Raw genomic sequence first — 23,730 nt, 5'->3', positions numbered from 1 at the left:
AGAAAACGTGTTTGATAGGGTTGAGAGGAGTTATCTTTTCGCAGCTCTGGAGAGGTTTGGGCTGGGTCCTGGATTGGTGTCGTTGGTGCGGCTATTATACGAAGCTCCGTCTGCTAGTGTGTGCACTGACACCATGAGTTCGGAATCGTTTTGGCTGCATAGAAGGAACGAGGCAGGCGTCTCCTCTGACTCCTCTTTTATTTGTGTTGGTGATTGAGCCATTGGTTATCACTTTGAGGACCTTGGATAAGTAGAAGGGAATTCTGGGGATGGATTGGAACACAGGGTATCACTGTATGCAGATGACCTCTTGCTTCATGAAAGGGATCTGGTGCCAGTTCGGAGGAACTTTGTGGCGGCTCTGTCTCAGGGTTTAAATTAAAGTTTTGGAAGAGAGAGTATTTATGGTTAGCCCTTCGTGGGGGGGGGGGGGGGGGGGGGGGTCTGCCATTCCGTCTGGCTCTTAGTTTCCGATATCTGGAGGTTCAGGTGGCTCGGGATTGGGCGTGGGCCTACAAAAGTGGGACAGCCTCCCATTGTTGCTGGCGGGCCAGGTTCAATCCATTAAGATGAACATCTTGCCGCGATTCTTCTTTTTGTTTCAATGCCTCCCAGTTTTTCTACCTAAGCCGTTAATCCGGGGGATGAAGCGGCTCATAGCGTGTTTCCTATGGGCGGAGGAAACACCTCAGGTTCGGTGGAGGGTTCCTGCAGAGGGATAGGCGGTGGGAGGGGGGTGGGAGGAGGCTGGCACTGCCAAAGTTTTATTATTGGGCAACCAATGCGGAGGAGTTGTTGGGGTGGTGTGGTGACAGAAAGCTACCGGGTTGCGGATGGAAGCAGAGTCTTGCAAAGAGGCTCACTTAGAAGTGCTGGTGACGGTGCCTCTGCCGTTTTCTCCGACGAAATATTCTTCAAACTCGGTGGTCGTCTCCACCTTGAAAAAATAGCAGCAACTCAGTCAGCATTTAAAACTGGGGGCAGTGACAAGATGGGCCCTATCCATACGAATCATTTGTTTGAGCCAGCGAAATTGGATGCCACATTTGGGGGCTGGAAAGATAAAGGGCTCCAGCTTGGAGGAGTTGAAGGAGAAAGATGAACTTGTGGGTTCAGATATGTTCAGGTACTTCCAGGTACAGGATTCTGTTCGGTGGACATTTCCAACGTTCCCCATAGCAATGCTGTTCATGACACAATCGGAGATGTGGGTGGGACTGGGAAGCTAATTGGGAATGTGCAGATGATATTCTGGATAAACTGGGAGAAACAAATCTGCATTTGACAATTCAGAAATGAGTGAATCACAATGTGTTGCCATGGAGATCAGTATAAACTGTACAAAATGAAAATGTCAGATAACGAGATGGTGAATGAACGCTGGTTTGATTCTATATAATAGAGATAAGATGTGGATGATCCTCGTGCTTGTGTCCAAGCTGAAGTTCTGTCCCTGCTTTCTGATCCTCTTCCCAGATTGTCCTTTCTGAGCTCCAGCCAGAAAATGTGAAACATTCAGGTGGGAAAGTAAAATCTACAACAATGTTTCAAAATGAAGCTGAATGGTGGCAAATATTGCAATAGTGAGGAAATGGGATGTGGAGGTGAGGTCGGTCTGGGGGCAGGTGGAAGTGGCATCGTATGGTAGAACGAGTTTGAGGGCTTTGTTGTTAGCACCGTTACCATTCTCGCCAGGCAGGCCAACCACGAGCACAGTGGTGGTGTCGGCTCAGGGGGAGTTGAGGCAGCACTTGGGGTTGGAGGGGATGTCGTTGTGGCCGCCGATTTGCGATAACCATAGGTTTGTGCCGGCGAGGTTGGATGCGAGATTCCGGGGATGGCAGCAGATGGAATTGCGTACTTCAGGGATTTGTTTACAGGGGGGCAAATTTGCAGGGCTGGAGGAGTTGGAGGAATGGCATGAGTTGCGCAAGGGGAATTATTTTAGGTACCGGCAGGTGTGGGACTTCATGATAAAAGTGGTGTCTTCCTTCCCAGGGCTGGTGCCTCTGGTTCCAAGACAAGCTCTTGTCGGAGGGCGAAATAGGGGAGTGGAAGGTGTTGGATATTTATAAGGAATTGATGGAGAAGGAGGGTGCCCTTGAGGAGGAGCTGGGAGAGGAGGTGGGGGTCGGGACATGGGCTGAGGTCTTGAAGGGGATGAACGTGTCTTTGTCGTGTGTGAGGTTAAGCCGCATCGAGTTTAAAGTGGAGCATAGAGCCCACATGACGGTAGCGAGGTTCTTTGCCGGGGTGGAGGACAAGTGTAGGTGGTGCATGGGCAGGGGGGAAGGGGGCCGCAAATCACGTCCACATGTTCTGGGTGTGTCCAAGACTGCAGGGTTCTGGCAGGGGTTCTCGGACGTTATGTCCGAGGCGCTGGGTGTGGTGTGGCCCCGAGTCCGGAGGTGGCGATATTTGGTGTGTCGGAAGACCTGGGGGACCAGGGATGGGGAGAGAGGCCGATGAATTGGCCTTTGCTCCCCAGATAGCCCGGAGATGTATTTTGCTGAAGCAGTGGGACCGGAGCCGCAGAAAGCGGGAGAGTGGGTGAGCGACCTGGTGGAATTCCTGAGGTTGGAAAAGGTTAAGTTCACTTTGTGGGGGTCAGTAGAGGGGTTCACCCAGAGGTGGAAATTGTTCATCGATTTCTTCAAGAAGAATTGAGGGGTTAGTAAGGGGGGGGGGGATATGGGGGTTAAAATGGGGTGGGACATGACTGGGAATTGGTGTCAGGGGGGCTGGAGGGTTGTGGTTTATTGGGTTGATGTGTTTGTTGTTCTTCATGTTATTCTGTACATATTTGTTAAATGCCTTGAATAAAAATAGTTTTGAAAAATTAATTTGAAAAAATAAACAAACTGATTTATTGGATATGTGACCGGAAATCTAAATTTCAGTCCAGCTGTTAACCTCAGCAGAAACAAACGCTCAACAGTCAGAATGAATATTGTTCAGGCCTGGATGCGATTAATAGCAGCAATAACAGCAAAACCAATCCTTGCAGTCATTTACTGGTGTCTCACCAGGTGGGATGACTGAATGAATTGTTTGCCACTCGATGCTGTGTGAACTCACTGGTGTATCAGAAGGTTGTTAGAATGGACAAATCCTTTCCCACACTCAGAGCAGGTAAATGGCCTCTCCTCAGTTTGAATGTGTTGGAGGGCAGCACGGTGGTGCAGTGGTTAGCATTGCTGCCTTTCGGAGCCAAGGTCCCAGGTTCGATCTCGGCTCTGGGTCACTGTCCATGTGGAGTTTGCACAGTCTCCCCGTGTTTGCATGGGTTTCACCCCCACAACCCAAAGATGTGCAGTGTAGGTGGATTGGCCACACTAAATTGCCCCTTAATTGGAAAAAATGAATTGGGTATTCTAAATTTATTTTTAAACAGTGAATGCGTTGGTTTGTCAGCACTTCACACCAGCTTTTAAAGCTATTCCCACAGGCAGAACATTGAAAAGGTCTCTTATCAATGTGAACCAGTGGGTGCAGTGAGGCGGGATAACCTCCCACACAGAGCAGGTAAACGGTCTCTCCCTAGTGTGAATTCACTGGTATGTCAGCAGGTGGGCTGACTGAGTGAATCCTTTCCCACATTCCGAGCAATTGAATCGTCTCTCCCCAGTGTGAACTCACTGGTGTGTCAACAGGTGGGTAACTGACTGAATCCATTCCCTCACTCATAGCAAATTAATGGTCTCTTCCCACACTCTGGGCGGGTGAATGACCTCTCCCCGGTGTGAGTTTGCTGGTGTGTCAGAAGGTCAGATGATCAATTGAATCCCTTCCCGCACAGGGAGCAAATGAATGCCCTCTCTCCAGGGTGAGTGCGATGATGAGGTTCCGGCAGGGCTGGGTATTTGAATCCCTTCCATGGTACCCACATTTCCATGGTTTCTCCATGGTGCTGGAGTCCTAGTGTCTCTCCAGGTTGGCTGATCAGTTGAATCTCATCCACACAGAGAATACCTGAACTTTCTCCCCGCTATGAATGGAGTGATGTGTTTCAGGCTGTGTAATTGGTTGATGCTCTTTCCAGTCAGTTCACTGGAACATTCGCACTCAGGTATGTGTGTGTGTCTTGGTGCTTTTGCAGTCACACTGATCTTTGAAATCTTTTCCCACAAATAGAACAGCCAAACATTTCTCTTTCCACATTCAAAGGCTGATGAAATTCAGGTCACGAATTGAGTGATTGTGACTAAAGTTGAATATTGTTTTTAGTTTCCTGTCTGTCAATACTCCTCATACTCTATAAAAAGAGTTTACATAGAATTACAAAGAATATACAGAATAGAAACAGGTCATTTGGTCCAACTAGTCTCTGCTGGTTTATACTCCACACACCGCTCCTCCCATTCCATCCATCCCAGCTCAGTCTTAGTTTATCTTTCTACTCCCTTTACTCTCATGTACTCATCTAGTTTCCTGTGAAAGTATCTCAGCTTTTTTGCCACAACCAAACCAGTTCCACATTCTAACCACTCACTGAATAAACTTATTTCCCTGTTGGATTGATGAATAATGATCTTGCATTTCTGGACGCTAGTTTTGGATTCTCCCACAAGTGAAAACATTCCACGTCTACAAGGTTCCACATGACAGACTGGTCAGCAAAATAAAGCTTGTGGGATCCAAGGACCAGTTACAAGTTGGATCTAAAATTGGATCAATAACAGATGTGATGAATAACGGTCGCTGGTTATTTATTTGTGGCTGGAAGGCTGCCTCCAGTGAGGGGGGGGGGGGGGCATTCACAGGGTTCAGTACTGGGTTCTTCATTCCTAGTTCATATCAGACTTTATGTAGTGTTATGAATAAAGGTTTGTAGATGACACAAACATGTTGGTTGCTTGATAGTGAGAAAGAAAGCCTTTTGCGAGAGGATTTGAGTATAGGAATAGGAATGTTTTACTATAATTATATCGGGCATTGGTGAGGCCACATCTGGAATATTGTGTGCAGTTTTGGCATCTTTATCTGAGGAAGGATGTTCTTGCTATGGATGGAGTGCAGCAAAGGTTTACCAGGCTGATTCCTGGATTGGCGGACTGTCATATGAGGAGAGACTAAATCGGTTAGGATTATATTCATTGGAGTTTAGAAGAGTGAGGGGGGATCGCGTAGAAACTTATAAAATTCTTAACAAGATTAGGCAGGGTAGATTCAGAAAAAATGTTCCCGATGGTGGGGGAGTCAAGAACTAGGGGGGTCATAGTTTGAGGATAATGGGCTGCAATGAAGAGAAATTACTTCACCCAGAGTTGTGAATCTGTGGAATTCAATACCACAAAAAGTAGCTGAGACAAAACATTGTCTAATTTCAAGAAGGAATTATATAAAGCTCTTGGGGCTAAAGGGATATGGGGGGAGGGGAGGTGGGATCAGGGTGTCAAACTCGATGATCAGCCATGATCATGTTAGGTGGATTGGCCATGCTAAATTGCCCTTAGTGTTCAAAAAAGCTTAGGGGGGTTATTGGGTTACGGGGATAGGGTGAAAGTGAGGGCTTAAGTGGGTCGGTGCAGACTCAATGAGCCAAATGGCCGCCTCCTGCACTGAATGTTCTATGTATGATCATAATGAATGGCTCGAAAGACCGCATGGCCTCCTCCTGTTTCTATTTTCTATGTATGCAGGTCAGTGGTTGACCAGTTTTAGCTGCCTGGAATGCTAATTTAGTTTTTTTGAACAAACATGTTAACTTGCCTGCACTGTGGGTGTACCTGCACCACCCATACCAGCGGTTCAAGAAGGCCGCTCATTCGCACCTTCTCATGGACAAAAGAGGTGGGCAATAAATGCCAGCCTAGCCAGTGACATCCACATCCCGTAAATTTACTTTAAAAATACATAATAGAGTGCAGCACGAAGGTGCAGTGGTTAGCACAGCTGCCTCACGGCGCTGAGGTCCCAGGTTCGATCCCGGCTCTTGGTCACTGTCTGTGTGGAGTTTGAACATTCTACCCGTGTTTGCGTGGGTTTCGCCCCCACAACCCAAAGATGTGCAGGACAGGTGGACTGGCCACGCTAAATTGCTCCTTAATTGGAAAAAATGAATTGGGTACTCTAAATTTTTTTTAAAATACATAATAGTATAATAGCAAATTCTATACCTTTTCCAATTGGATCAGTGTAATTGAACTCAATTTTAACAGGAAAGTGTCCATTTACTCTGACATCTGAGATCTTACAGACAGACATTTCTACATCCACATTCAAAATGTTGAATGATTATAATAATAATCTTTATTGCCACAAGTAGGCTTACATTAACACTGCAATGAAGTTACTGCGAAAAGCCCCCAGTCGCCACATTCCGGCACCTGTTCGGGTGCACAATAATCTTTATTGTCACAAGTAGGCTTACATTGAGTATGTTCGAGTACACAGAGAGAGAATTCAGAATGTTCAAATTGCCTAATAGCACATCTTACGGGACTTGTGGGAGGAAACCAGAACGCCCGGAGGAAACCCACACAGGCACGGGGAGAACATGCAGACTCTGCACAGACAGTGACCCAAGCCAGGAATTGAACCTGGCACCCTGGCGCTGTGAAGCCATAGTGCTAACCACTATGCTACCATGCTGTCCGTGCTTCACAGATGGAGAATTCAGAATGTCCAAATTACCTGATGGTACATCTTTCGGGACTTGTGTAAGGAAACCGTGAGCACCCGGGGGAAACGCACGCAGACATGGGGAGAATGTGCAGATTCTGCACAGACTCAAAGTGTCCCAAGCCGGGAATCAAACCTGGGACCCTAGCACTATGGACCAATAGTGCTAACCACTATGTTACCCTTGATGAATCCAGTGAATCTCTCAGATCTTGATGTGATGCTTAGTTTGAGTTTCCCGCCTGAAAATCTTCCTTTGCTAACCCGCAGTAAAAGGAGTTTCCATAAGGATTTTCACTCAGTTTAGGAGATAAATATTTTCTCTTCCTGTTCCTGGATGGCTGCGCCCTGCCTCGCGTTGCCACTGACAAATATGGCCGGTGCGCATGCGTCTCACAGCCCCTCTCAAGATGGCGACTACGCATGCGCTTTACTGAATCTTTCAAGGAACCATTCATCAACCTTAACAGTAATCAAATCATTACGGACGGCCCGATTAGCCGCGCCTGTGAACGTGGCCTGTCTCCAGCAGAAGGACTGCATCGCGCATGCGCAAGGAGGCCCCGCCTCCTATTTTCCTTGTGGAGCATGCGCGCTCGATGTGGCTCCAGGAAGCCAGTGCTGCCAGCATAAAGGAACATTAGACAGAGGCTGCAGGCTCTGTAACTCACAGGTGGAGGAGGGGTCATTAGACACAGGCTGCAGGTGCAGTAACTCACATGTGGAGGAGAGGACATTTGATAGGCTGCAGGCTTTGTAACTCAGGTGGAGGAGGGGACATTAGACAGGCTGCAGGCTCTGTAACTTACAGCTGTAGGAGGGGACATTAGACACAGGCTGCAGGTGCAAAAACTCACAAGTGGAGGAGGGAACATTTGCAGGCTCTGTAAATTACAGGTGGAGATGGGGACATTCGACAGAGGCTGCAGGCTCTGTAACTTACAGGTGCAGGGGGGGACACTGGACAGAGGATTCAGACTTTGTAACTGACTGATCTGGAGACGGGGACATGAGACAAAGGAAGCTGGAATTTTTTGAGCCAGCGACAGTAAAGGAGCAACTATATTTCTAAATCAGGATGGCCTAGATTGGAGGGGAACTTTAATGTGGTGGTGTTCCCATGTATCTGCTGCCCATGTCCTTGTAGTTGGTAGTAGTCCGAGGTTTGGAAGGTTCAGTCGAAGGCGCCTTGGTGAGTTCCTGCCATCCATCTTGCAAATGGTACACACAGTGCTGCAACTCTACATCGGTGGTGGGGTGAGTGAAGGTGGAAGGGGTGTCAATCAAGCGGCTGCATTTTCCTGGATGGCATTGAGCTTGAGTGTCATTGGAGCTGCACTCATCCAGGCAAGTATTCAATCACACTTGCTGACTTGTGCCTTGTAGTTGGTGGACAGAATTCCTCCCTCTCTCCTCCCATAGAGGTCAGATTCTTGTGCAGGCCCAGATTGGGTGACCGGTTCCCTACACTTTTTTTTCCAACAATCCAGCAGTTTTTCTGATCACTCTTTCCTTGTGATGGTGCCACAAATTGCCAGATTGATTCAGCTCCATTTCATAATCTGCATTCTTAATTTTGGTTCCTTTTGCTGTTTTAAATTAACTTTGCAGGGTTGAGAAGAAAAGGATTTACCGGCAGCAAGCTCAAACCAACATCACATAAAGGCCTAAAGTAGTCACTCAATTCATCGTCACCTGAATAATATTGGATTTTGAACATGGAAGGAAAAAGCATCGTTCACACTCGGGAGAAACCATACAGGTGTTCTGTGTGTGGTCGAGGCTTTAACCAATCAGCTGGGCTGTCGAGACACAAGCGCATTCACAGTGGGGAGAAACCGTGGAAATGTGGGGACTGTGGGAAGGGATTCAATTATCCGTCTGAACTGGAAACTCATCGGCGCAGTCACACTGGAGAGAGACCATTCACCTGCTCTGTGTGTGGGAAGGGATTCACTCGGTCATCCCAGCTGCTGCCTCACCAGCGTATTCACACTGGAGAGAGGCCATTCACCTGCTCCGTGTGTGGGAAGGGATTTACTCGGTCATCCCAGCTGCTGCCACACCAGCGGATTCACAGTGAAAAGAGAGAGTTTAAATGCTCTGACTGTGAGAAAAGGTTTAAAAGCCCACATTCGCTGACAAAACACCTTCGTATTCACACCGGTTCCACACCGTTCAGCTGTTCTGTGTGTGGGAAGCGATTCAGGGGATCCTCCAACCTGCTGAAACACCAACGCATTCACACTGGAGAGAGACCGTTCAGCTGCTCTGTGTGTGGAAAGGGATTCTCCAATCCATCCAACCTGCTGAGACACCAGCGAGTTCACACTGATGAGAGACCTTTTAAATGCCCAGATTGCAAGAAGTGTTTTAAAAGTTCCAATGAACTGATGTCCCATCAAAGTGTTCACATTGACCAGAGGCCATTCAAATGTCCACAGTGTGGGGCTGGCTTCAGGCGATCAGTCCACCTCACTGCACACCAGCGAGTTCACACTGGGGAGGGGCTGTTCACCTGCTCTGAGTGTGGGAAGGGATTCACTCGTTTATCTCACCTCACGTCACATCAACTTGTTCACACAGATAAGAGACCCTTTCGATGTTCCGACTGTCAGAAGAGTTTTAAAAGTAGCCATGTTATGATGAGACATCAGCAAATTCACACTGGGGAGACACCGTTCCTTTGCTCTGCCTGTGGGAAGAGATTTACTCAGTCATCCATTCTGCTGAGACACCAGAGAGTTCACACCGGGCAAAGACCATTCCCCTGCTCTGTGTGTGGGAAGAGATTCACTCAGTCATCCAGCCTGCAGAAACATCTGCGAATTCACAAGCGATTACAGGGGTTGGATTTTGCAGTTGTTGCTGCTGTCAATCACACTCATGACTGAAACATTTTCAATCTAACAGGTTTTATTCCTGATGTCAAAAATCCCGACTGGACTTGGTGTGTTCCCCACACCATCTCTCAATCATGTGAGAACCGATCATTGTGTTGTTAGATTCAAAAATGTACTCAAGGATCAGGCGTAGGTAGATCTGTTCACAAGCTTTATTGAAGATCTTTTATGGCCAGGAGAGAAACCTGCGATTCCTTCACTCAAGGAGTTGGTCAGTCTTGTCTCTGCTTACAAGCACAAAGGTTATATACTGTGTCAGACCCTTATTGACCTTCCCACTGTCCTGTATCTCAGTCCTTCTTTAACAAATCATCTTTGTTACGAACCTCAGATATTTGACTGATGACATTGTTATTCCAAATGTTCGAGGAGGATCCTATGCCGTATAGAAATGAAAACAGTCATGTGCGCCAGACACATCTGTTAGCCTGTCTGCCCTTTGAAGCTGCTGAAATAGCATTTATAGCTACCCTTGAATGGCTGAGACCAGCTGTCTAGGTTCATGAAGACAGAATATATCCATACCTTCCTATTCTAATCAGTTAGATTGCTTTTAGAGGCTCCAATTAGATATTTAATCCTTTTTACATGGACCGTATATACACATTTAGACCTTGATGGACTGTTAACTCTGCATCAATAGCATAGTCCCAAACCTTAAATCAGTGCAGTGAATTGTCATAACAGTGTTTGGTGTTAACGGAGCGTAATTTTGCTGAGCCTTTGGGGGGGGGGGGGCATGTTCTTGCAGGCAGAGCTTGTTGTCAGCTGGCCATGAGTTATGTCAGGGAGCACAACACAGGGGCAACCCGTCCTGAATTATATTGCGTTTCCAGGCCTCTTCCAAGATGGAGTACTGCCGAATCGACAGAATCATGGCAGCACGGTAGCACAGTGGTTAGCACTGTGGCTTCACAGCACCAGGGTCCCAGGTTCATATCCTGGCTGGGTCCCTGTCTGTGCGGAGTCTGCACGTTCTTCCTGTGTCTGCGTGGGCTTCCTTTGGGTGCTCTGGTTTCCTCCCACAAGTCCCGAAAGACATGCTGTTAGGTCATTTGGACATTCTGAATTCTCCCTCTGTGTATCCGAACAAGCACCGCAATGAGGCAACTAGGGGCTTTTCACAGTAACTTCATTGCAGTGTTAATGTAAGCCTACTTGTGAAAATAAAGATTAAAGATTATTTATTTCATGAGTCACTTTAATTTCAAAAACAAAGGATAATGTGAGAAAGGCATCAAATGCAAGTTGTTCTTAAAGTTAGACGGAGTGAGTATAAGTGCATAGCAATAGGCACAGTTTAATATGTATACATATCATTGAATAATAATGATCTACAGAATTGTACTATTTCAAATTAGTTAAAGGTAATTGCTTAACATTTGAGGTAAACTAATGTGAGGAACATCTATGGTTATGCTTCTCTCCCTCCCACCCACAATCTCCTGTTGATTATTCCTTCTTCTGATAACAAATGTGAGCAGTCCATTCAACCTTGAAGGCTTCAGACTCCTGTGGTATTTTATAACATGCATCCTGTGACTGCTCTGTAACATGTAACTCTGTAACTTACCAATTTGTACCTCAGACTCTGGTCTGTGCTGTAATGAATACTCCGTATCCATTAGTGCTGATCTACAGTGAATCACGGAATAGCCGGTGGCACCTGTGTCCATGCTTTCATAATATATCTCCCCCAGCAGTGCTGAACCACTGGATACATTTAGACATGTCTAGAGTGAACCTGTGCCCAGATGTATTGGAGTTGTGCTTTGTAACCAATAAACAATGTTTATGACATGACTTGCAGGCTGGTGATTTGTGAAGAAAGATTTAATTCACTCACTCAGCACATTGAGGGGACTCAGACTGAGGTTTGTTAATGGAAGGTTTGTATTTAGATAGCAACTTCAGAACCTCGGGACGTCCCAAAGTGCTTCACAGACAATAAAGTTATTTGGAAGTGCAGTCACTGTTGGAATGTCGGAAATGCAGTTGCTAATTGTGCACGACAAGATCCCACAAAGGGAGATGTGATTCTGAGCTGATAATCTGTTCAGTGATGCTGATTGAGTGATTAAAATAAAACAGTAAAACCAGGGAAATCTACCCTGTCTTTAGAATAACATTTTGGGAACTGTTGCACCTAATGGAAAGGGCAGATGGGGCCACAGTTGATGGTCACATCTGAAAGACGGACTTCTGAAAGTTCAGGGCTTCTTCAGGGGAGATTTCCCGTGGCACAGGCTCCCTTGCTGTGGGGCTCCCTTGGCATGGTGTTCCACCAGTGCCGAGTTCACTCGGCACTGGGCTGTCTTGGCGTGGGGCTCCCTGGGCGTGGAACCAGAATATCACCTGGATTTGATGCTGATGTTTCTGGATATGGATTTAAACTCACAACCTCCTGACTCAGAGAAGAAAATGTATCCACTGAGCCACAACTAATACCTCATCATTACTGTAGATTATTGCAGTTCTCACACCTTCAGTTACTCTCATGGACAAGTGTAAGGTTTTAGTCTGGGACTCACAGATTACCCAAAAAGGGAGCTGCATTCATTGGTGAATTTCAAACATTTAGATATGATACATAAACTAATTGGGCAGAGAAGACATACCACCCATTTTTTTTTTTGTTGAATAAATTTAGAGTACTCAATTAATTTTTTTCCAATTAAGGGGCAATTTAGCATGGCCAATCCACCTAGCCTGCACATCTTTGGGTTGTGGGGGTGAAACCCACGCAAACACAGGGAGAATGTGCAAACTCCACATGGACAGTAACCCAGAGCTGGGATCAAACCTGGGACCTCGGCGCCGTGAGGCAACAGGGCAAACCCACTGCACCACCGTGCTACCCCGACATACCACCCATAGCAGGTGAGAACTGGTTACTGGCCCAGGATCAGGGAGATGCTGATTTCCGGGGCTGGAGGTCACAGTCTCATTGGAATGGTTTACAGGTCCCCGATCAGGGGGGTTTTGATCTCCGGGGCAGGTGGTGACAGTCGCCTCAGAACAGAAGCAAAGAAAGTAGGAGCCATTTGGCCCATTGAGCTTGCTCCGCCATTCATTATGCTCATGACTGATCATCAAACCCAGTAACCTGGTCCCACTTCCCCCCGCAGAGCTATACCTAACTCCTTCTTAAAAACAATTGTTATTGTCCTCCGCTGCTTCCTGTGGTAATGAACTTCACAGGCTTACGATTCTTTGAATGAAGATATTTCTCTACATCTCAGTCCTAAATGGTTTATCCCGTAGACTTCGACCATGACCCATGGTTTTCGACCCCCCTGCCATTGGAAAAAGCCTTCCTGCAACTACTTTGTCTTGTCCTGTTAGAATTTTTCGATTTCTATGAGATTTCCCCTCATTCTTCTGAACTCCAGCAAATATAATCCGAACTGACTCAATCTCTCCTCAAACAACAGTCCTGACATCCCAAGAATCAGTCTGGTAAACTGTCTCTGCACTCCCTCTATTGCAAGAATTTATTTTCTCAGATAAGGAGACCAAAACTGCACACAATATTCCAGGTGTGCTCTCACCAACGCCTTGTATAATTGCAACAAAACATCCCTCCTCCTGTACTCGAATCCTCTCATTATGAAAGTCAACATTCTTCACTGCCTGTTGCACCTGCATGCTTACCTTCAGTGTCTGATGTACCAGGACACCCATACTCTCACCCCTTTCCAAATGTATATCCATTCAGATAATCTGCCTTCCTGTTTTAGCTAGGAAAGTGGCTAGCCTCACACTTATCCACATTATACGCCATCTGCTGTACATTTCAATGGTTTACTAGTTCCGGATCAGGAGGATGCTGATCTCCAAGCTGGTGGTGGTAGTTCCTTTGAATGGCTTACTGGTGTGAGCCAGAGTGTGGGAAGTAAGTATGGATCATTTCAAAATCTTTTTGCTCAAGAGCTTGTTCATAAAGCCCTGACTTCTCAACCTTGTCCATCGCCTGAGGTGTGGTGACCTTCAGGTTAAATCATCACCAATCCGTTCTCAAAGGGGAGAGCAGCCTTTGGCACTGTGATATACTTTCTATTTTGCTTTGCATATGAGTCATGAGTTCCAAACGTAACAGGGTTAGAAATGTCTTGCTTTAGGGCCTGCGCTAGAGACGTGCTGGTTTAGCATAGTGGGCTAAACAGCTGGCTTGTAATGCAGAATAATGCCACCTGCGTGGGTTCAATTCCCGTACCGGCCTCCCCGAACAGGCGCCGGAATGTACGACTAGGGGCTTTTCACAGTAACTTAATTGATGCCCACTTGTGACAAGTGATTATTACTCAGGGTAGTTGTCATGGGTGGCTTTAACTTTCCAAACATTGATTGGAATCTCGATAGGTCGAACAGTTTTGGATGGGGCAGTTTTTGTACAGTATGTGCAGGAGGGTTTCCTGACACAATATGTGGATAGGCCGACAAGAGGGGGGGCCACATTGGATTTGATACTGGGTAATGCACCAGGTCAAGTGTTAGATTTGTTTGTTTGCACTTTGAAGATAGTGACCACAATTCAGTGTCTTTCACTATTGTAATGGAGAGGGATAGGGCCATACGGCAGGGCAAGGTGTATAATTGGGGAGGGGTCATTATGATGCAATTAGGCAAGAATTAGGGAGCATAAGATGGGAACAGAAACGGTCAGGGAAAGGCACAAATGAAAAGTGGAACTTGTTCAAGGAACAAATACTGCGTGTCCTTGATAGGCATGTCCCTGTCAGGCAGGAAGGAAATTGCCGTGTGAGCGAACCATGGTTCACAAAAGAGGTTGAATGTCTTATCAAGAGGAAAAAGGAAGAGTATGTAAGGATGAGAAAACAAGGTTCAGTAGGGTCACTTGAGGGTTACAAGGTAGCAAGGAATGTGCTGAAAAAAGGGCTTAGGAGAGCTAGGAGGGGGCATGAGAAGTCCTTGACGGGTCGGATCAAGGAAAACCCCAAGGCTTTTTACTCTTCTGTGAGAAATAAAAGAATGACCAGGGTGAGGGTAGGACCGGTCAAGGACAGTAGTGGAAACTTGTGCATGGAGTCAGAAGAAATAGGAGAGGCATTGAATTAATACTTTTCTTCAGTGTTCACAAAGGAGAGGGGCCATGTTTTTGAGGATGAGAATGTGATTCAGGCGGGTAGGCTGGAGGAAGTAGATGTTCTGAGGAAGGATGTATTAGCAATTTTGAAAAACCTGAGGGGTGTCAAGTCCCCTGGGCCAGACGGGATATCCCCAAGGATTCTTTGGGAGGCAAGGGATGAGATTGCAGAGCCTTTGGCTTTGATCTTTGGGTCCTCGCTGTCCACGGGGATAGTGCCAGAGGACTGGAGAGTGGCAAATGTTGTTCCTCTGTTCAAGAAAGGGAATAGGAATGACCCTGGTAATTATAGGCCAGTTAGTCTTACTTCGGTGGTCGGGAATATAATGGAAAAGGTCCTGAAGGATAGGATTTATGACCATTTGGAAAGATGCAGCTTAAACTGGGATAGTCAACATGGATTCGTGAAGGGTAGGTCTTGCCTCTCAAATTTGATTGAATTCTTTGGGGAAGTAACTAAGTGTGTAGATGAAGGTAAAGCAGTTGATGTCTTATACATGGATTTTAGTAAGGCGTTTGATAAGGTTCCCCATGGTCGGCTCATGAAGAAAGTAAGAAGGTGTGGGATAGCGGGAAATTTGGCCAATTGGATAAGTAACTAGCTATCGCATAGAAGACAGAGGGTGGTGGTGGATGGAAAATGTTCAGACTGGAGACCAGTTACCAGCAGTGTACCACAGGGATAAGTGCTGGGTCCTCTGCTATTTGTGATTTTTATCAATGACTTGGAGGAGGGGGCTGAAGGGTGGGTCAGTAAATTTGCTGATGACACCAAGATTGGTGGAGTAGTGGATGAGGTGGAGGGCTATTGTAGGCTGCAAAGAGACATTGATAGGATGCAGAGCTGGGCCGAAAAATGGCAGATGGAGTTTAACCCTGATAAGTGCGAGGTGATTCATTTTGGTAGGAAAAATTTGAATGCGGATTACAGGGCCAACGGCAGGGTTCTGAGGAATGTGGAGGAACAGAGAGATCTTGGAGTTCGTGTCCACAGATCTCTGAAGGTTGCCACTCAAGTGGATAGAGCCGTGAAGAAGGCTTATAGTGTGTTCGCGTTTATTAACAGGGGGCTTGAGTTTAAGAGCCGCGGGGTAATGCTGCAACTATACATGACCCTGGTGAGACCACATTTGGAGTATTGTGTGCAGTTCTGGTCACCTCATTATAGGAAGGATGTGGAAGCATTCGAAAGGGTGCAAAGGAGATTTACCAGGATGCTGCCTGGTTTGCAGGATACGTCTTATGAGGAAAGGTTGAGGGAGCTAGGGCTTTTCTCTTTGGAGCGGAGGAGGATGAGAGGCGACTTAAGAGAGGTTTATAAGATAATGAGGGCGATAGATAGAGTGGAATTCAGAGACTATTTCCTCGGATGGATGTAGCTGTTACAAGGGGGCATAACTATAAGATTCAGGGTGGGAGATATAGGAGGGATGTCCAAGGTAGGTTCTTTACTCAGAGAGTGGTTAGGGTGTGGAATGGACTGCCTGCTGTGATAGTGGAGTCGGACACTTTAGGAACTTTCAAGCGGTTATTGGATAGGCACATGGAGCACACCAGAATTCAGGGAGTGGGATAGCTTGATCTTGGATTCGGACAATGCTCGGCACAATATCGAGGGCCGTCTGTGCTGTGCTGTTCTGTGTTCTATGTTCTATTATTATGTCCTTGGCAGAGACAACAGGCCTGTCCTGTGTTTTCTGTAACAGGTAGGAGTGTGACATTTGGGAACTCTCGATTCTCCACCAATTCCCATTTGCCTTCTTTCTGCTGGATAATGGACGTGTCACTGTGCGTAATGTGCAAGTCAGTAAGAATTGTCAGCCAGGATTAATCTTCTACTTGGAGATGTTAATCATTGGAATTTCTCAGACAATGAATTGTAGATTTCGTACCAAAGATCAATTTAGGTTTGAAGTAAAAGGTCAGCATCTTGGAAATTAATTTCTGATGAGAGCACCTGAATTATGGGAAAAGTCACTGACAGCGGTTCTTAAAGGGACACTGCAGCCCAGAAAACACAATCAGCTATAGATCCAGAATATTAAACTCCAGCCCAGTTACAGGGATTATTAGCATCAACAGAAACAAACCTCAACTGTCAGAATGAATGTGGTTCAGTCCTGGATGTGATTAACAGCATCAGAATCCAATCCCTGCAGTTACCGGTGAACTCGCAGCTTGGATGACCCAGCGAATCCCTTCCCACACTGGGTGCAGGTGAAAGGTGGCGTCCCTGCGTGAACACGCTGTTGTATATTGAGGTTGGATAAAGACCTGAATCTCTTTCCACAGGCAGTACAGCTGAACAGCCTCTCCTCAGTGTGAATTCGCTGATGACTTAGTATGTCAGAGGACTCATGGATTCATTTCCCACATACAGGACAGGTGAACCGTTTCTCTCCATTGTCAACTTGTTGGTGCATCACCAGGTTGGATGACTGACTGAATCTCTTTCCATAAGTGACCGGCCTCTCCAGATTGTGAACCTGCTGGTGTTCTTGCACAAGGGAAAACTGAGTAAATCTCTTTCCACAATTGGAGAAGGTGAATGGCCTCCCTGTTGTGAACCTGCTGGTATGTCAGAAGGATGGATGACTGGGTGAATCTCCCCCCACTCTGGGAGCATGTGAACAGCATCTCCCCAGTGTGAACTCGCTGGTGTGAAATGAGGATGAATGATTTCCAGAAACTCTTTCCACAGGAAATGCAGCTGAATAGTTTCCCCTCGGTGTGGGTCAATAGGTGTTTCTGGAGGTTGTATAACCAAGTGAATTTCTTCCCACAGTCAGAGCAGGAGAACAGCCTCTCCCCAGTGTGACAGCACCAATGAATTTCCAGCTGGGTTGGACAATTGAATCCCTTCCCACATTTCACATTTTCTCCATGGGGTGAATGGAGCAGTAGGGCTGGATAAGGGGCTAGTGAAAGACGGCAATTGAACAAAGAATAAAGAACAGTACTGCACAGGAACAGGCCCTTCTGCCCACCAAGCCTGCGCCGATCACATGTCCTATCTAGACCAACCGCCTGTAGCCTTCTACACCCTATGTGTTCATGTGTTTATCTAGATAAGTCTTAAAGGTAGCTAACGTATGACAATGATATCATGGATAAAAAAGACAAAGAGAATGTAAATAGTGGGGTTAATGACTAAGACGGGTGCTCATAGTGGCACATTAAGAAATCAGAACATGTTAATGGCAGGACAGGGGTAAACAGTGTGCCGATGGACATTGGAACAGAGAGCTCTAGTGGGGTGGGATGGTGGGAGGGGAGACAATGATGAATGAAAATCAGATCGATGGAATCACAGAATAATATAATGCAGAAGAGGCACTTTGGCCCATCAAGTCTGCACCAAGGCATGAAAGACACGTGACCTGCATACCTGACTTGGCCTACATCCTTGAATGTTTTGGCGTACCAAATACTCATCAAAGGATGTGAGGTAATCTGCCTCTACCACCCTCCCAGGCAGTGCATTCCAGACCGTCACCACCCTCTGGGTACGGTTTTTCCTCAAATACCCACAAACCTCCTGCCCCTCACCTTGCACTGGTGTCCCCCCGTAACTGACCCTTCAACTAAGGGGAACAGCTGCTCCCTATCCACCCAATCCATGTCCCTCATAATCTTACACCTCAGTCAGGTCTACCTTCAGTCTTCTCTGCCCAGTGAAAACAACGCAAGCCTATCCAACCTCTATTCACAACTTAAATGTTCCATTCCAGGCAACATCTTGGTGGACGTGCTGGTTACTTGGGATGGCTGAATCTCTCTGGGGCTAGAGGTCGGGATCTGAGGATCATATTCAGGGTCTCTCCGGGGGTCAACTTCGGGATCTCTCTGGGGGTCGAGTTCAGGATCTCTCCGGGGCCGAGTTCGGGATCTCTCCAGTGTTTAGGTTCGCTCTCTTCCTGGGATCGGGTTTGGGTTTTGGAATTGCCTCGCCCTCTGACTAGCAAATGAGTTTGTTCTGTTTTTTGCACAGCCTGTGAATGACGTCTGTCTGCTGCGGTGTAAGTGGGACCGCTTTGTCAGGCTTTCCTCCGATAGCCACTCACACTGCTCTGTTATCTTCCTCTTTCTCCTACACCCTCTTGCCATTTGGTACCCTCTAGTTGGACGTGGTGTAAAGGTTCACTGGAGATCCCTGGTTGTCTCACTCTTTGTCTGGCCTTCTCTGGCCCTGTTGTTCCTCGGCCCCTTCGGTACCACCTCTGAGCTTCCCGTCCTGGAGAGTTGGCTGTAGGGTGTTCACTTTGTGATGGATATCCCATGTGGTGCAGTCGGCCGTGCTGACTTTCACACTCTCGGGGCTGCCATATTCAGACAGACATCCTCTTCTGCAGCATTTCTTTGTGCCACTCCTCTCGTCCCCTCTATTCCCTTTGGCTTGATGTCTGTCCTTCTCCCATTCTGCCCATCTAGATGGTGCCACCATTGTCTGGCTCTACATCTGGATTCAAGGCTCTCATATAGAGGTGTATATGTCGGGGCCTTTGACACTGGACATTTGGGTGGATGCCCTGCATGGATAGTGCCACTGTCTCCCTCTGTTGCACAACCTCACCCCGGCAACGAGCATCGTCTCTAAATGGCAGGCTAAGACATTGGCCTCAGAGCTGGAGGTCAAAGGGCATTTGGTCGAGCTGAGAGTCATAGGGCCTCTGGTAGTGGTGCGAGTCACAGGGCCTCTGGTCGAGCTAAGTGTCACAGGGCCTCTGCTCAACCTGAGAGTCACAAGGCCTCAGGTCAAGGTGCGAGTCACATGGCCTCTGGTCAAGCTGAGAGTCACAGGGGCTCTGGTCAAGCTGTGAGTCACAAGGCCTCAGCTCAAGCTGAGAGTCACAGGGCCTCTGGTCGAGCAAGAGTCACAGGGCCTCTGGTCGAGCTGAGAGTCACAGGGCCTCTGGTCGAGCTGAGAGTCACAGGGCCTCTGCTCGAGCTGAGAGTCACAGGGCCTCTGGTCGAGCTGAGAGTCACAGGGCCTCTGCTCGAGCTGAGAGTCACAAGGCATCTGGTTGAGCTGAGAGTCACAGGGCGTCTGGTTGAGCTGAGAGTCACAGGGCCTTTGCTCAAGCTGAGAGTCAAAGGGCCTCTTGTCGAGCTGAGAGTCACAGGGCCTCTGGTTGAGCTGAGAGTCACAAGGCCTCAGCTCAAGTTGAGAGTCACAGGGCCTCTGGTCGAGCTGAGAGTCACGGCCTCCTGTCGAGCTGAGAGACACAGGATCTTTGGTAGAGCTGAGAGACACAGGGCCTCTGGTCGAGCTGAGAGTCACAGGGCTTTTCGTTGAGCTGAGAGTCACAGGGCCTCTGGTCGAGCTGAGAGTCACAGGGCCTCTGGTCGAGCTGAGAGTCACAGGGCCACAGATCGAGCTGAGAGTCACAGGGCCTCTGGTCGAGCTGAGAGTCACGGCATCTGGTCGAGCTGAGAGTGACAAGGCCTCAGTCAGGTCAAGCTGTGAGTCACAGGGCCTCTGGTCAAGCTGAGAGTCACAGGGCATCTGGTCGAGCTGAGAGACACAGGACCTCTGATTGAGTTGAGAGTCACAACGTCTCTGCTCAAGCTGAGAGTCACAAGGCCTCTGGTCGAGCTGAGAGTCACAGGACCTCTGATTGAGTTGAGAGTCACAACGTCTCTGCTCAAGCTGAGAGTCACAAGGCCTCTGCTCAAGCTGAGTCATGAGGCCTCTGGTCAAGTTGAGAGTCACAGGACCTCTGGTTGAGCTGAGAGTCACAAGGCCTCTGGTCGAGCTGAGAGTCACAGGGCCTCTGGTCGAGCTGTGAGTCACGGGGCCTCTGGTCAAGCTGAGAGTCACAGGGCATCTGGTCGAGCTGAGAGTCACAGGACCTCTGATTGAGTTGAGAGTCACAACGTCTCTGCTCAAGCTGAGAGTCACAAGGCCTCTGGTCGAGCTGAGAGTCACAAGGCCTCTGGTCGAGCTGAGAGTCACAAGGCCTCTAGCCGAGCCGAGAGTCACAGAGTCTCTGCTCAAGCTGCGAGTCACAAGGCCTCTGGTCGAGCTGAGAGTCACAGGGCCTCTGGTTGAGCTGAGAGGCACAGGGCCTCTGGTCGAGCTGAGAGTCACTGGGCCTTTGGACTTGCTGAGAGTCACAAGGCCTCAGGTCGAGGTGCGAGTCACATGGCCTCTGGTCGAGCTGAGACACACAGGGCCTCTGGTCGAGCTGTGAGTCACAGGGCCCCTGGTCAAGCTGAGAGTCACAGGGCCTCCTTTCGAGCTGAGAGACACAGGATCTTTGGTAGAGCTGAGGGACACAGGGCCTCTGGTCGAGCTGAGAGTCACAAGGCCTATGGTCAAGCTGTGAGTCACAGGGCCTCTGGTCAAGCTGTGAGTCACAGGGCCTCTGGTAAAGCTGAGAGTCACAGGGTCTCTTGTCAAGCTGAGAGTCACAGGGTCTCTGGTCGAGCTGACAGTCACGGGGCCTCTGATCGAGCTGCGACTCACGGGGCCTCTGGTCGTGCTGAGAGTCACAGGGCCACTGGTCGAGCTGTGAGTCACGGGGCCTCTGGTCAAGCTGAGAGTCGCAGGGCCTCTGGTCGAGCTGTGAGTCACAGGGCCTCTGGTCAAGCTGAGAGTCACAGGGCCTCTGGTCAAGCTGAGAGTCACAGGGCCACTGGTCGAGCTGTGAGTCACGGGGCCTCTGGTCAAGCTGAGAGTCGCAGGGCCTCTGGTCGAGCTGAGAGTCACAGGGCCTCTGGTCGAGCTGAGAGTCACAGGGCCTCTGCTCGAGCTGAGAGTCACAGGGCCTCTGGTCGAGCTGAGAGTCACAGGGCCTCTGCTCGAGCTGAGAGTCACAAGGCATCTGGTTGAGCTGAGAGTCACAGGGCGTCTGGTTGAGCTGAGAGTCACAGGGCCTTTGCTCAAGCTGAGAGTCAAAGGGCCTCTTGTCGAGCTGAGAGTCACAGGGCCTCTGGTTGAGCTGAGAGTCACAAGGCCTCAGCTCAAGTTGAGAGTCACAGGGCCTCTGGTCGAGCTGAGAGTCACGGCCTCCTGTCGAGCTGAGAGACACAGGATCTTTGGTAGAGCTGAGAGACACAGGGCCTCTGGTCGAGCTGAGAGTCACAGGGCTTTTCGTTGAGCTGAGAGTCACAGGGCCTCTGGTCGAGCTGAGAGTCACAGGGCCTCTGGTCGAGCTGAGAGTCACAGGGCCACAGATCGAGCTGAGAGTCACAGGGCCTCTGGTCGAGCTGAGAGTCACGGCATCTGGTCGAGCTGAGAGTGACAAGGCCTCAGTCAGGTCAAGCTGTGAGTCACAGGGCCTCTGGTCAAGCTGAGAGTCACAGGGCATCTGGTCGAGCTGAGAGACACAGGACCTCTGATTGAGTTGAGAGTCACAACGTCTCTGCTCAAGCTGAGAGTCACAAGGCCTCTGGTCGAGCTGAGAGTCACAGGACCTCTGAGTGAGTTGAGAGTCACAACGTCTCTGCTCAAGCTGAGAGTCACAAGGCCTCTGGTCGAGCTGAGAGTCACAGGACCTCTGATTGAGTTGAGAGTCACAACGTCTCTGCTCAAGCTGAGAGTCACAAGGCCTCTGCTCAAGCTGAGTCATGAGGCCTCTGGTCAAGTTGAGAGTCACAGGACCTCTGGTTGAGCTGAGAGTCACAAGGCCTCTGGTCGAGCTGAGAGTCACAGGGCCTCTGGTCGAGCTGTGAGTCACGGGGCCTCTGGTCAAGCTGAGAGTCACAGGGCATCTGGTCGAGCTGAGAGTCACAGGACCTCTGATTGAGTTGAGAGTCACAACGTCTCTGCTCAAGCTGAGAGTCACAAGGCCTCTGGTCGAGCTGAGAGTCACAAGGCCTCTGGTCGAGCTGAGACTCACAAGGCCTCTAGCCGAGCCGAGAGTCACAGGGTCTCTGCTCAAGCTGCGAGTCACAAGGCCTCTGGTCGAGCTGAGAGTCACAGGGCCTCTGGTTGAGCTGAGAGGCACAGGGCCTCTGGTCGAGCTGAGAGTCACTGGGCCTTTGGACTTGCTGAGAGTCACAAGGCCTCAGGTCGAGGTGCGAGTCACATGGCCTCTGGTCGAGCTGAGACACACAGGGCCTCTGGTCGAGCTGTGAGTCACAGGGCCTCTGGTCAAGCTGAGAGTCACAGGGCCTCCTTTCGAGCTGAGAGACACAGGATCTTTGGTAGAGCTGAGGGACACAGGGCCTCTGGTCGAGCTGAGAGTCACAAGGCCTATGGTCAAGCTGTGAGTCACAGGGCCTCTGGTCAAGCTGTGAGTCACAGGGCCTCTGGTAAAGCTGAGAGTCACAGGGTCTCTGGTCAAGCTGAGAGTCACAGGGTCTCTGGTCGAGCTGACAGTCACGGGGCCTCTGATCGAGCTGCGACTCACGGGGCCTCTGGTCGTGCTGAGAGTCACAGGGCCACTGGTCGAGCTGTGAGTCACGGGGCCTCTGGTCAAGCTGAGAGTCGCAGGGCCTCTGGTCGAGCTGTGAGTCACGGGGCCTCTGGTCAAGCTGAGAGTCACAGGGCCTCTGGTCAAGCTGAGAGTCACAGGGCCACTGGTCGAGCTGTGAGTCATGGGGCCTCTGGTCAAGCTGAGAGTCGCAGGGCCTCTGGTCGAGCTGAGAGTCACAGGGCCACTGGTCGAGCTGTGAGTCACGGGGCCTCTGGTCAAGCTGAGAGTCGCAGGGCCTCTGGTTGAGCTGAGAGGCACAAGACCTTTGGTAGAGCTGAGAGTCACAGGGCCTTTGGTAGAGCTGAGAGTCACAGAGCCTCTGGTCAAGCTGAGAGTCACAGGGCCTCTGCTCAAGCTGAGAGTCGCAGGGCCTCTGGTCGAGCTGAGAGTCACAGGGCCTCTGGTCGAGCTGAGAGTCACAGAGCCTCTGGTCGAGCTGAGAGTCACAGGGCCTCTGGTCGAGCTGAGAGTAACAGGACCTCTGATTGAGTTGAGAGTCACAACGTCTCTGCTCAAGCTGAGAGTCACAAGGCCGCTGGTCGAGCTGAGAGTCACAAGGCCTCTGGTCGAGCTGAGAGTCACAAGGCCTCTAGCCGAGCCGAGAGTCACAGGGTCTCTGCTCAAGCTGCGAATCACAAGGCCTCTGGTCGAGCTGAGAGTCACAGGGCCTCTG

The 23,730-nt window shown here is 49.1% G+C and overlaps 1 protein-coding gene across 1 annotated transcript in view; it reads left to right on the top strand.

Annotated features, from left to right (window-relative positions):
- Positions 1-8,309: 8,309 nt before the first annotated feature.
- LOC140418085 (uncharacterized) overlaps positions 8,310-23,730 on the top strand; it is a 77,480-nt gene continuing 62,059 nt past the window's right edge. Inside the window, exon 1 of the mRNA XM_072501507.1 lies at positions 8,310-9,516. Coding sequence (XP_072357608.1) covers positions 8,343-9,516 — 1,174 coding nt within the window. The 5' untranslated portion in view covers positions 8,310-8,342. The remainder of the gene's footprint in view (positions 9,517-23,730) is intronic.

This window comes from Scyliorhinus torazame, chromosome 5 (assembly GCF_047496885.1).
Source record: "Scyliorhinus torazame isolate Kashiwa2021f chromosome 5, sScyTor2.1, whole genome shotgun sequence".
NCBI lineage: Eukaryota > Metazoa > Chordata > Chondrichthyes > Carcharhiniformes > Scyliorhinidae > Scyliorhinus > Scyliorhinus torazame.
The sequence above is the reverse complement of the archived record's forward strand: the minus strand, read 5'-3'. Positions and strand labels throughout refer to the sequence as shown.